Raw genomic sequence first — 14,252 nt, forward strand, 5'->3', positions numbered from 1 at the left:
GGGAGTTCTCAGTCCACATACTGCTCAAGCCTTCCTTGTAGAATTTTAAGCATAACCTTGCTAGCGTGTGAAATTAGTGCGATTGTGCGGTAGTTGGAGCATTCTTTGGCACTGCCCTTCTTTGGGATTGGGATGTAGACTGATCTTCTCCAATCCCCTGGCCACTGCCTAGTTTTCCAAACTTGCTGGCATATTGAGTGTAGCACCTTAACAGCATCATCTTTTAAAATTTTAAATAGTTCAGCTGGAATACCATCACTTCCACTGGCCTTGTTATTTGCAGTGCTTTCTAAGGCCCATTTGACCTCACTCTCCAGGATGTCTGGCTCAAGGTCAGCAACCACACTACCTGCAGTGTACGAGCCATCCATACATTTCTGGTATAATTCCTCTGTGTATTCTTGCCACCTCTTCTTGATGTCTTCTGCTTCTGTTAGGTCCTTACCACTTTTGTCTTTTATTATGGTAATCTTTGTACAAAATGTTCCTTTCATATCTCCAATTTTCTTGAACAGATCTCTGGTTCTTCCCATTCTGTTGTTTTCCTGTATTTCTTTGCATTGCTCGTTTAAGAAGGCCTTTTTGTCTCGCCTTGCTATTTTTTGGAAATCTACATTCAATTTCCTGTATCTTTCACTATCTCCCTCGCATTTTGCTTGTGTTCTCTCCCCCGCTATTTGTAAGGCTTCATTGGACAGCCACTTTGCTTTCTTGCATTTCCTTTTCATTGGGATGCTTTTCGTTGCTGCCTCCTGTATAATGTTGCGAGCCTCCATCCATAGTTCTTCAGGCACTCTGTCCACCAAATCTAGATCCTTAAACCTGTTCCTCACTTCCACTGTGTATTCATAAGGGATTTGATTTAGATTGTATAATAATAATAATAATAATAATAATAATAATAATAATAATAATAAATTTTATTTATATCCCGCCCTCCCCAGCCGAAGCCGGGCTCAGGGCGGCTAACAACAATCAAATAATCAAACAGTCAAATAATCACACATTCTAAAAATATTTCATTATAAAAATTAATTAAAATCAATTTTTACCGGCCCAGTGGTTTTTTCCTACTTTCTTCAGTCTAAGCTTGAATTTTGCTATAAGAAGCTGATGATCAGAGCCACAGTCAGCTCCAGGTCTTGTTTTTGCTGACTGTATAGAGCTTCTCCATCTTTGGCTGCAGAGAATATAATCAATCTGATTTCGATGCTGCCCATCTGGTGATGTCCATATGTAGAGTCGTCTCTTGTGTTGTTGGAAAAGCGTGTTTGTGATGACCAGCTTGTTCTCTTGGCAGAACTCTATTAGCCTTTGCCCTGCTTCATTTTGAACTCCAAGGCCAAACTTGCCAGTTGTTCCTTTTATCTCTTGATTCCCTACTATAGATTTCCAATCCCCTATAATGAGAAGAACATCCTTCTTTGGTGTCATTTCTAGAAGGTGTTGTAAGTCTTCATAGAATTGGTCAATTTCAGTTTCTTCAGCACCAGTAGTTGGTGCATAAACTTGGATTACTGTGATGTTAAAAGTTCTGCCTTGGATTCGTATCGAGATCATTCTATCATTTTTGAGATTGTATCCCAGTACAGCTTTTGCCACCCTTTTGTTGACTATGAGGGCCACTCCATTTCTTTTACGGGATTCTTGCCCACAGTAGTAGATATGATGGTCATCCGAACTGAATTCGCCCATTCCCATCCATTTTAGTTCACTGATGCCCAGGATGTCAATATTTATTCTTGCCATCTCATTTTTGACCACATCCAACTTGCCCAGGTTCATGGTTCTTACATTCCAGGTTCCTATGCAATATTTTTCTTTACAGCATTGGACATTCCTTTCGCTTCCAGGCATATCCGCAACTGAGCGTCCTTTCGGCTTTGGCCCAGCGCTTCATCAGCTCTGAACCTACTTGTACTTGTCCTTCGCTCTTCCTCAGTAGCATGGTTGGACGCCTTCCGACCTGAGGGGCTCATCTTCCAGCGTCATAACTTTTATATGCCTGTTGTCTTTGTCCATGGAGTTTTCTTGGCAGGGATACTGGAGTGGCTTGCCGGTTCCTCCTCCAGGTGGATCACGTTTGGTCAAAACTCTCCACTATGACCTGTCCACCTTGGGTGCCCTGCTCGGCATAGTTCATAGCTTCTCTGAGTTATTCAAGCCCCTTCGCCATGGCAAGGCAGTGATCCATGAAGGGGAACACCAAACACCAATTTACTTGTACTTAAAAAACTTGAAAGCGTATAGTAAATAGAAAAATATATTCAAACAGGAAAATGTATGTATTTATGTAGTGTATGAATATTTATTATAGATCATTGCATCCTGCCATACCCTCCAGGAAAGATCAAGGGATTCAAAGAAGAGAAACAGATATTTTTATAAACCAGATTTCATTTGAAAGTGAGACTTAGTACTACACATACTATTTATTGCCACATTCTCCCTATGTGGCACTTCAAAATGTACGTGAGATAAACCATTCTGCTGGAAACAATTTACTACAGTACTCATGGTTTTGCAGCTGTAAAGCAACTGAGCTACAACAGCCTGGCGTTGGTATTCTTTAGCTGTATCATAGACACCAGGCTTAACACCTGCCATCCATGTCCTTTCATTTCAAACAGGAATATTTACGAACAGGCTATTCCATTCTCATGCTTAGGCTGAGTTTGGGTAGGACGGGTAGTTTTGTGTCTCTCTAAAGCATGATAAAGCTTTGAAATATGACCTATTATTGTGCATTCATTTATTACATATTGAGTTTGTCCTTTCCTTTAACAGCCTGCTGGATAAGGCAGGGGCCGCCAACACGACACCATCCAGATGTTGGAGCTATAGAACCCATCATCCCTGAGAACGGGCCAGAATCTCTAAACCTGCTCCAGAGAAGCTGAGAAAGGGGTAATGCTATGGATCTGGAGGGACAGGAACATGGTCCTTCCGGTGGTTGCATGTTTGAGATTTCCCTTCTATAGCAGTAAATCTGGATCCCAAGTGACCATTTCCACTGAAAAAGAACTGCAATGGGTTTCACCAAAAGAACGAAGGAAAAGTCCCAGCAATTAGCGATATGAAAGGAGAAGTTGGGGCTGGATCAACCTCAAACACCCTATTCCCCTTTCCCTTCTAAAACACAGGGTTGGCTGGGTTTTCAGGAATTATCTTACCATTTCCCAAGCCTTTCTGCACCTTTTGTGGTGGGGGGAGGGGGACAGGGGTAGCACAAAAGCACTGAATCCACATTAACTGAGCAAACCTAAGCTGTGGCTATGCCATTGAATCCCACAAGCAAAATACAATAGTAAAATTCATGTCAAAATGCTGTTTTAGGGGAAGCTTTCATCGTCTGGAATGGATTAATCCTTTTTCCTTTACTTTCCATCAGAAAGCACGCCTTGGTTAAAGTCCACTTTGGTTTAAGACCAGACTTCCATAATGGATTAAGGTTGTAAACCAAGGTACCACTGTAGTGAGAATCTGGATGCAGCCAGAGAGACATCTAACATATTGGGCAGTATCCAACATTGAAGCTCTGCCTGCAAAATGGACTTCCATGCATTCTGTAGAACTTCCTCTTCCCTCCAGCTGCCCCATTGAATCCTCAAAATCTCAACTGGAGGGTTGGGAACCCCACAAACATATTTTGGGGACTCTTGGAGGAGAGAAGAGAAGTCTTGTTTCACTGGCAGAACTAAGTGTGTGGAACATTAGACACAATCCATTCTATGAAAAACTGCTCTCTTTTTGTTGTTTATGTAATGTGTACAGTGGATTCAACCGTACAATTTGGCACACCACTTCTCACAAGTCTTCTGCTTAAGTCTTCAGGCAAGTGAAGGAGGAATGGGAGAAAGGAACATGTCATGGACTGTGTTCCTTCTGGTTGGACTTCAGCATCAAAGGTCACCTATGGTTTTCCTTGGTGTGATCTTCTTCATGTTCATAGTAGCTCTGATAGGGAACAGCCTCCTTCTTTTTCTGATCAAGACAGACTCTGGTCTGCAGACCCCAATGTATTTTTTCCTCAGCCAGCTAGCCTTCATGGACCTCTGCCAAGTTCTCACCATTGTTCCCAAAATGATGGTGGATTTTGAACTTCCTCTTCAAACCCTCAAAATATCAACTGGAGGGTTAAAGGTAAAGGTAAAGGGACCCCAGACTATTAAGTCCAGTCGCAGACGACTCTGGGGTTGCAGCGCTCATATCGCTTTATTGACTGAGGGAGCTGGCGTACACCTTCCAGGTCATGTGGCCAGCATGACTAAGTCACTTCTGGTGAACCAGAGCAGCACACAGAAACGCTATTTACCTTCCCGCCGGAGTGGTACCTATTTATTTACTTGCACTTTGACTTGCTTTCAAACTGCTAGGTTGGCAGGAACAGGGACCGAGCAACGGGAGCTCACCCCGTCACAGGGATTCGAACCGCTGACCTTTTGATCGGCAAGTCCTAGGCTCTGTGGCTTAACCCACAGTGACACCTGCGTCCCTAACTGGAGGGTTGGGAACACCCAAAGATATTTGGGGGATTCTTGGAGGGGAGAAGCGGAGAAGAAGTCTTGTTGCACAGACAGAACTAAGTGTGAGGAGCATTAGACACAATCCATTATATTAAAAACTTTTCTCTTTTTGTTGTTTATGTTATGTGTACAGTGGATTCAACCCTACAATTTGGCACACCACTTCTCACAAGTCCTCTCCTTGAATCTTCAGGCAAAATTGGGCAAGTGAAGGAGGGATGGGGGAGGGAAATACGTCATGGACCGTGTTCCTTCTGGTTGGACTTCAGCATCAAAGGTCACCTATGGTTTTCCTTGGTGTGATCTTCTTCATGTTCATAGTAGCTCTGATAGGGAACAGCCTCCTTCTTTTTCTGATGAAGACAGACTCTGGTCTGCAGACCCCAATGTATTTTTTCCTCAGCCAACTAGCCTTCATGGACCTCTGCCAAGTTCTCTCCATTGTTCCCAAAATGACGGTGGATTTTGTAACCCAGAGCTACAGCATTTCACTCTACGGTTGTTTTGTGCAGATTTTTGTCACAATGCTCATGGCAGGGGCAGAGTGCTTCATCCTGGCGACCATGTCATATGACAGGTATGTGGCTATCTGCAGACCACTGCAATATACAGTTCTCATGAGGAGTAAAATTTGCAGCATCATGTCAGTTGCTGCCTGGTTTGGGTCTTCTGTGCAGGCATTGGCCTGTTCCCTTTATGTACTGCCCCTTCCCTACTGCAAGTCCAATGTGATCAGACACTACATGTGTGATTACCCAGCCCTTGTTCAGTTGTCCTGCTCTGATAACTTGGCATATGATATAACAGGATACATTGGTAATTTCATGATCTTTTTCATCCCCATCTCAATCATCCTGGCTTCTTACGTAGCCATCCTACTTCAAGTTCTCAGAGCACGTTCCTCTGGAAGAAGCCACAAGGCCTTGGGGACCTGCTTGTCCCATCTGTGTGTGGTGGGGATCTTCTTCGTTACGGCCATTTTGACGTACATGACACCTGCCGCTTCCTATTCAGCACAAAGGGCCATGATAAACACTTTGTTTTTTACCATTGCCCCTGCCATGATGAATCCTTTCATATACAGCCTGAGGAACCGGGACGTCTTAGCAGCACTGAGAAAGCTCTTTGCAAGATGCACAATGTATCAATGATTTCAGCAGGATACAAAATGGCAGGTACTCTCCCTTTGGAATTTATCCAAGGGCTGAAATTTAGCTGGAAGGAACTTAAGTGAGAGATACAAAATTTGGCAAAGGACGCTTCAGATGGGCGTATTATTGTGGGATTCTTGCTACTCACGTGTGAACAGAGTCTTGAAACCAGAGTCTGCTTTAATTAAATTGTTGTTAGTTGTTGTCATTGTTCATGTTGTTTTACTGTAAAACCACTTGGAAATATTTTATGGGGCATCATTCGTAAATCAAATCAACAACTAAGTAAATGAATAACACAGGTTTTCAACAGTGCCCATTTGGTGTTTTTGGCATTGAAATGTGCCAACTCTCCCCATTAATTCAGATTTATTTTCTATGTGGAAAATCATATGTATGTGTGTGTGGGGGGATAATGTGTGCGTAATATTTCAAACTACCCCTTTGCAATACCTGAATGTCCAATCTACCTCATTGCCACTATATGATTTGTGATGGTAGCAAAAAATGTATCTCAACATTCATACTGTAGTTTTCTTACAGATTACAATAACCTAATTTCATGGCTGCTGTAGCTTTTATAGGAATAATGCATAATAGGAAATTTTTGGAATGCCCTAAAACATTGTATAAATTCTAAGGATCTTTCTCCTGTCTAATATATAACCTTGAGTGCAGGGGCTGGGCATATTCTGGGCTGCCAGCTCCACCACCTCTCCTGAGAGACTGTTCCACTGACCAACAGCTATTACTGTCAGAACGTTTTTCTGAATGTTTAGTCAAGTCATTGCCTTGAGTCACACCCTTAATCATCTTGGTTGCTCTCCTGTAAACACGTTCCACCTTGTCAACATCCATCTTAAATTGTGTTGCCCACAATTGGACACAGTATTCCAGGTGTGGACTGACCAAGGTGGAATAGAGTGCTTCTATTACTTCCCTTGATCTGGACACTAGACTTCTGTTGAGGCTGCCGAGAATAGCATTAGCTATTTTTGGCTGTTGCATCACACTGTTGACACTTGTTAAGCCTGTGGTCCACCAAGACCTGTAGACCTGTCTGAATGTGAGGCGTGAGGGCTGCTCCCGGAAAGGCCCTTTCCAACTGGCTTAGGGGCAGGGCCCACACTCACCCAGACCTACTAAGAGGCTCCTCATGAGGTCAGAAGAACATCGCCGGTTTTGCTTTATTGCTTTAATATGTGCAACACCCCTTTCAGTTTTTAATTAAAATATAAAGAGGTGTAGAAATCAAAAATACATCCATCCATCCATACTGTCCAAGAAAGCATCTTCAGCATCTTCAAATGGTGAGTGGTAGGAAGTTTTCACATTTGAACTGCAACAAAGTTTGGTAACAATTAAAATAATGGTTTGGGAGCCAGATTCCCTCAGGGTGGAGCTGGCGGAGCATTTCTTCAGGGAGAGTAGAAATGCTGGACTGGAAATGTGCCAGGTGAGAAATCCTGGTTCTGGTCTGAATGTTTCAGAATCAAAAGGCAGATATAGGGTTTATTTCCTGCTTCTAGAAACAGGGAGTCAGTGGAGCTAAGCAAACATTTCGCTGTAAATGTATGTTGGGAAATTTTCAGAGATATGCACGTTGCTTTATCAGGGAGCATGAGTTGGTTTGTTTAGGTTTTGGAATTTTAAAAATCAAGCATTTCAAGAGGAAGCACATGTAATTCTGCAGCCCTGAGTAGAGGCCATGGCATTCCTCCCCTCTACTTTTGAATATAAAAGGAATGTGAACGTTTCTCATTAATTAAGAAGGCATGTCTCCTTTTCTTAAAGAATGGAAGGGAAATCATTTTCACGGTAGAGGATGAATTGCCACCCCTTTGAAACTGGGGAGCTATAACAATCGTAATTATTGTAAAAACTTAATTAACACAACAGAGGCATCACAGTTTTTCAACGGAGCCTTGGGAATTATTTTTCATTTTAAGAAACTAGGCTTCCCCCCTTCCTTCTGTTGTAAACAGAAGCAGTTGACACAGGTACGTAATTCTGAACATTTTTAGAAATCATAGTTATTCTGTATTGCATCCAACTCTATAGCCCCTTGGAAATCAACGGACCTCAGTTAGTCCTGGCCATTAATTTCAACAGATCTACTCTGAGTAGAACTAAAATGGGATGCAATCTTTTACCACATGATGGTCCATTATGCTGATTCATGATAACACCAAGTTATTTGTACTTAAAAACCTTGCCAGCGTATGGTAAATAAAAATATAATTTGGAACCAGAAAATGTATGTATTTATGTAGCGTACGAATATTCCTTTTAGATAACTTCTGTCCTGCCATACCCTCCAGGAAAGGTCAAGGGATTAAAAAATGAGAAACAGATATTTTTATAAACCAGATTTCATTTGAAAGTGAGACTTGGCACTACACATACTATTTATTCCCACATGCTGCCTATGTACTTCAAAATGTACGTGAGATAAACCATTCTGCTGGAAACAATTTACTACAGTACTCATGGTTTGGCAGCTCTAAAGCAACTGAGCTACAACATTAGTATTCTTTAGATATATCATAAACACCTGCCATCCACGTCCTTTATTTAAACAGGAGTATTTACAAACAGAGTATTCCATTCTCATGCTTAGGCTGAGTTTGGACAGGATGCAGAGTTTTGTGTATCTCTAAAGCATGATAAAGCTTTGAAATATGACCCATTATTGTGCATTCATTTTTTAAATATTGAGTTTGCCATAACAGCCTGCTGGATAGGTTAGAGTAAGGCAGGGTCTGCCAACCTGACACCATCCAGATGTTGAAGCTATAGAACCCATCATCCCTGAGAACAGGCCAGAAACTCTAAACCTGCTCCAGAGAAGCTGAGAAAGGGGTAGTGCTATGGATCCGGTGGTTGCATGTTAGAGGTGGCCTTGAGAGATTTCCCTCCTATAGTGGGGAATCTGGATCCCAGGTGACCCATTTCCACTGAAAAAGAACTGCAATGGGCTTCACCGAAACAACAATGAAAAAGTCCCACAATTAGCGATTTGAAAGGAGAAGTTGGGGCTGGATCAACCTCAAACACCCTATTCTCCTTTCCCTTCTAAAACACAAGGTTGGCTGGGTTTTCAGGAATTATCCTATCATTTCACAAGCCTTTCTGTGCCTTTTGAGGTGGGGGGAGGGGGACAGGGGTAGCACAAAAGTGCCCAAGCCACATTAACTGAGCAAACCTAAGCTTGTGCCATTGAATCCCACAAGCAAAATACAATAGTAAAATTCATGTCAAATTGTTGTTTTAGGGGTTGCTTCTCATCATCTGGAATGGATTAATCCCTTTTCCTTTACTTTCCATCAGAAAGCACGCCTTGGTTAAAGTCCACTTTGGTTTAAGACCAGACTTCCATAACGGATTAAGGTTGTAAACCAAGGTGCCACTGTAGTGAGAATCTGGATGCAGCCAGAGAGATTTCTAACATATTGGGCAGTGTCCTGCTTTGAAGATCTGCCTGCAAAATGGACTTCCATGCATTCAGTAGAACTTCCTCTTCCCTCCAGCTGCCCCATTGAATCCTCAAAATCTCAATTGGAGGGTTGGGAACCCCACAAACATATTTGGGGGACTCTTGGAGGAGAGGAGAGAAGTCTTGTTGCACAGGCAGAACTAAGTGTGTGGAACATTAGACACAATCCATTATATTAAAAAACTGCTCTCTTTTTGTTGTTTATGTTATGTGTACAGTGGATTCAAGACTACAATTTGGCACACCACATCTCACAAGTCCTCTTCTTAAGCCTTCAGGCAAGTGAAGGAGGAATGGGAGAAGGGAATATGTCATGGACTGTGTTCCTTCTGGTTGGACTTCAGCATCAAAGGTCACCTATGGTTTTCCTTGGTGTGATCTTCTTCATGTTCATAGTAGCTCTGATAGGGAACAGCCTCCTCCTTTTTCTGATCAAGACAGACTCTGGTCTGCAGACCCCAATGTATTTTTTCCTCAGCCAACTAGCCTTCATGGACCTCTGCCAAGTTCTCTCCATTGTTCCCAAAATGACGGTGGATTTTGTAACCCAGAGCTACAGCATTTCACTCTATGGTTGTGTCGTGCAGATTTCTGTCACAATGCTCATGGGAGGGGCAGAGTGCTTCATTCTGGTGACCATGTCATTTGACAGGTATGTAGCTATTTGCAGGCCGCTACAATATCCGGTTCTCATGAGTAGCAAAAACTGCAACATCATGTCAGTTGCTGCCTGGTTTGGGTCTTCTGTGCAGGCTTTGATCTGTTCCCTTTATGTACTGCCCCTTCCCTACTGCAAGTCCAATGTGATCAGACACTACATGTGCGATTACCCAGCCCTTGTTCAGTTGTCCTGCTATGACAATTTTGCATTTGATATAACAGCCTACTTCTGTAGTTTCGTGATCTTTTTCATCCCCATCTCAGTCATCCTGGCTTCCTACATAGCCATCCTACTTCAAGTTCTCAGAGCACGCTCCTCTGGAAGAAGCCACAAGGCCTTGGGGACCTGCTTGTCCCATCTCTGTGTGGTGGGGATCTTCTACGTTACGGCCATTTTGACATACATGACACCTGCTGCTTCCTATTCAGCACAAAGGGCCATGATAAACGCTGTGTTTTTTACCATTGCGCCTGCCATGATGAATCCTTTCATATACAGCCTGAGGAACCGGGACGTCTTAGCAGCACTGAGAAAGCTCTTTGCAAGATGCACAATGTGTCAATGATTTCAGCAGGAAACAGAATGGCAGGTACTCTGCCTTTGGAATTTATCCAGGGGCTGAAATTTAGCTGGAAGGAACTTAAGTGAGAGATACAAAATTTGTCAAAGGATGCTTCAGATGGACGTATTATTGTGAGATTCTTGCTACTCACGTGTGAACAGAGTCTTGAAACCAGAGTCTGCTTTAATTAAATTGCTGTTAGTTGTTGTCATTGTTCATGTTGTTTTACTGTAAAACGACTTGGAAATATTTTATGGGGCATCATTCGTAAATCAAATCAACTACTAAGTAAATGAATAACACAGGTTTTCAACAGTGCCCATTTGGTGTTTTTGGCATTGAAATGTGCCACCTCTCCCCATTAATTCAGATTTATTTTCTATGTGGAAAATCATATGTATGTGTGTGTGGGGGGGTGTTAATGTGTGCGTAATATTTCAAACAACCCCTTTGCAATACCTGAATGTCCAGTCTACCTCATTGCCACTATATGATTTGTGACGGTAGCAAAAAATGTATCTCAACATTCATACTGTAGCTTTCTTACAGATTACAATAACCTAATTTCATGGCTGCTGTAACTTTTATTGGAATAATGTATTATAGGAAATTTTTGGAATGCCCTAAAACATTGTATAAATTCTAAGGATCTTTCTCCTGTCTGATATATAACCTTGAGTGCAGGGGCTGGGCATATTCTGGGCTGCCAGCTCCACCACCTCTCCTGAGAGACTGTCCCACTGACCAACAGCTGTTACTGTCAGAACGTTTTTCTGAATGTTTAGTCAAGTCATTGCCTTGAGTCACACCCTTAATCATCTTGGTTGCTCTCCTGTAAACACGTTCCACCTTGTCAACATCCATCTTAAATTGTGTTGCCCACAATTCAACACAGTATTCCAGGTGTGGACTGACCAAGGTAGAATAGAGTGCTTCTATTACTTCCCTTGATCTGGACACTAGACTTCTGTTGATGCAGCCGAGAATAGCCTTTTTTGTTTTTTAAAATAATATTTATTACTTTTAAAAGTTACAAAAAAGGAAAAGAAAGAAAAAGAAAGAAAAAAGAAAGAAAGAAAAAACAGAAGAGAGAGGGAAAAAAGCAAAAACAATACAATACAATATATAAACAATACAAAACGCAACCTAAACCCATTAAACTAAACACATAAATGAAGCAAAACAAAAACAATTTAAAAACATCCCTCCTTTTCCATACTCTATCCTTCATTCCCTTGTTTCATCGACTTCCTCACACCTCCCTTTTTGTATCCCACTTCTAGTACTTGTTTCAGCAAATCTTTTCCATCTTTCTCTATTTTCTATCATATTATAAATAACATCTTTTTTAACCTTATTTCCCATTTATACTGAATTATTTATAGCATTTCTGCTAAATCCATGAAATATCATTCCACCATTTTTCTAACAGTCATTACTTTTACAATATTTCTAAATATACACTTTAAATTTTGCAATCTTCTTCCACCATCTCCTGGCCCTTGTTTTCGGATTCTGCCAGTCCTTTCCGTCAGTTCCATATAGTCCATCAACCTGGAGATCTTATGTCCAAAGCTCTTAAATCTTTTCCAAGGCCCTTCTGCAGATCTTCTTCATATTCTTTAATGTTCAGGAGCAAATCTTGGGAAAACTCCAACCTAACAAAGTGTTTCAGGACGTATTTCAGGATTCCTCCAAATCTAAACTTCAAGCTCCTCCAAGCCCATGTCCCAAAAGTCAGTCAATCCCTGGATAGAGGGATCTTTCCAACTTTCCTTCTTCAGTCCGAGCCGGGATCCAATCCTCAAAATCTGACTCTTGCTAGATTCAATCATGGAAGACCTCAATTTATAATCCTCAATTTGCTTCTGAAAAACTAAGGATCCTGCTTGTACTACTTTAAGTTTCACAACAACGGCTTTCTCCTTTTCCTCCACCATTTGTCCTGCCAAAGTATATTCCTGTGCCGAGTCCTGAATTGTTTCTGTGTTGGTACTCACTTTTTGGCTCAAATTAGTCACTTTCTGTTCCAAATTATCAATTTTAAAGATCGTGTCATCTGTCTTTTTATGAAGCTGTTCCAGCGAGTAGTTTATCTTGTATAATACAGTCACAATAGCTTCTCCTATCAACATTTTGAATGGTCCAAGGTCAAACTCTGGTTCTCAGAATCCTTATCTCACAGCTGAAGATCTCCCTGTTGCACTCCTGTAACAGTTTCACATGCTCCCTCTAGAGGGAAACAGTCTCCACTTGTATCAATTCTTTCAAGCACAGCTCGAGCAAATAAAAATAGTTTCAATTTTCAGTTACTTTTTCCTCCTTTTTTGAACACAGAAGAGGACAATGGAAACAGTATCTTTCTTATTTTAGCTAGCTGTCAAATCCGTTCTGTCAATAAACATTCCCCAAACGTCATCTGGCAGCCCTTTCCCAGGTTCAGAGCAGTGGTAATTTGATTTTTACTCTGTCCTGCAGGCTCCCTAGGTATAAAGCTTCCCCCCTCTTCTCCTGCTTCCAAGGGGGGTTTGTAATTATGACCGATGGAATTTTAGTCCTTTGTCAAAAACTTTCAGAGACTTTAGCTTGTAGCGTCTTTGCTTCAATCTATTTACAAAAGTGGAAGGTGGACTTCCTGTTTAGAACCTTCCCGCTTTGGTGCCAAATTAAAGTATTTCAAGATCTAATTTTCCGTTCTACTCACGGGAAGTTGTTTAAAATCCAACTGTCCACAGGAAAAAGTCAGCGCTCTCCGGCAGCAGCAATGTGGCTTCACTCCGTGAAAGAAGCAGTCGAATCAAAGCACCGCGCCACTCACCCCACGTCGCTCCGGACCCGCAAAACAGGGTTTCCCCTCGAGTAGGGGAGGCGCTGTGATGGCCTGGGATTCCGATTCTGAGAGTGAACCGGAGGAATCCCAGCTGGCACAGGAGTCCCCGCCTCCAGGGCCGGCTGAACTGGGGCAGGGCCTTGATTCTGAGGAGCCTGCTCCTGGGCCGGATCCTCAGGAGCAGGCACCAGGTGAATCCATTCTGGCCCCAGAGGTGGTTGAGGACTCAGTGCCTGCAGGTGAGTCTCCCCCTGGGTCCAGTAACCCTTCAGCCTCTCCTGAACTGCAGAGGCTTAGGGCAGAGAGGCGAAGGGAACTGGTTTCTCCCAGGAGGAGTGCTCGCCTTAAGGCCAAGGGAGGCGGGGCTCCTGGGGGCCGGGACCACCCCTGGCCTCAGAGAAGATAAAGGCCAGTCAGCCCGGTCCCAGGTTGCGGGAGCAACGTCGTCATTGAAGAGCTGTTTCGGCCAGCATCCAGTCCTGTTCCTCCAGTGTTCCTGTTCCCCGCCCGGCTTCCTGCTTCTGATATTCGAGTGTTCCTGTCCCCGCCCAGCTCCCTGCTTTGGACCTCGCCTCGCACCTTGTGGACTAATTCCAGGCTAGTGACACAGGACTGAACTTTGACTACGGTAACAGTAACCTTCCCCCGGGACCAGCACAGGCGCAAAGGGTGCCAGCCGAATCCTAAGTTCACAGGCTTCTCCCGCCTGTGATTTCTATGGGTCTCCGCCTTCGCCATGGCGGTCAGACCCTGCCTTTCACGGAGCAAGTTACTCCCGATCGGAGGAGCTCCGCCATTGCCGGAGGCGCCAACCCGAAAGTCAGCATTAGCCTTTTTTGTTGTTGTTGCATCACACTGTTGACATTTGTTAAGCCTGTGGTCCACCAAGACCTGTAAACCCTTTTCACATGCACTGCTTGTAAGCCAGGTGTCCCCCATCCTTTATTTGTGCATTTGGTTCTTCCTGCTTAAGTCCAGAACTGTACATTTGTCCCCTATTGTCCCTAAAATGAAATACACCAACAC

At 42.9% G+C, this 14,252-nt stretch overlaps 5 protein-coding genes across 5 annotated transcripts in view; all 5 read left to right on the forward strand.

The window, feature by feature from the left end:
• Positions 1-14,252, forward strand: part of LOC309359310 (olfactory receptor 2V1-like) — a gene marked incomplete at its 3' end in the record, with an annotated part of 107,792 nt that overhangs the window by 51,343 nt on the left and 42,197 nt on the right. The window lies entirely within an intron of this gene.
• The window catches only part of LOC309365064 (olfactory receptor 2D3-like), a 99,084-nt gene that overhangs the window by 47,873 nt on the left and 36,959 nt on the right, over positions 1-14,252 (forward strand). The gene's annotated exons all lie outside the window — the stretch shown is intronic.
• The window catches only part of LOC309365086 (olfactory receptor 2AK2-like), a 54,080-nt gene that overhangs the window by 8,418 nt on the left and 31,410 nt on the right, over positions 1-14,252 (forward strand). The gene's annotated exons all lie outside the window — the stretch shown is intronic.
• On the forward strand, positions 4,779-5,677 carry LOC309359341 (olfactory receptor 2AK2-like; the record flags this gene model as incomplete). Its single annotated transcript, XM_081892889.1, has 1 exon — positions 4,779-5,677. Exon 1 carries the CDS (start codon positions 4,811-4,813, stop codon positions 5,675-5,677), a length of 867 nt encoding a protein of 288 aa, XP_081749015.1. The 5' UTR covers positions 4,779-4,810.
• On the forward strand, positions 9,773-10,501 carry LOC309365166 (olfactory receptor 2T11-like; the record flags this gene model as incomplete). The annotated part of the gene is made up of 1 exon (XM_081903367.1): positions 9,773-10,501. The coding sequence occupies one exon, from the start codon at positions 9,773-9,775 to the stop codon at positions 10,397-10,399; it is 627 nt and encodes a 208-aa protein (XP_081759493.1). The 3' UTR covers positions 10,400-10,501.

Source organism: Podarcis melisellensis, assembly GCF_964234715.1.
Source record: "Podarcis melisellensis genome assembly, chromosome: 2".
Classification (NCBI taxonomy): Eukaryota; Metazoa; Chordata; class Lepidosauria; order Squamata; family Lacertidae; genus Podarcis; species Podarcis melisellensis.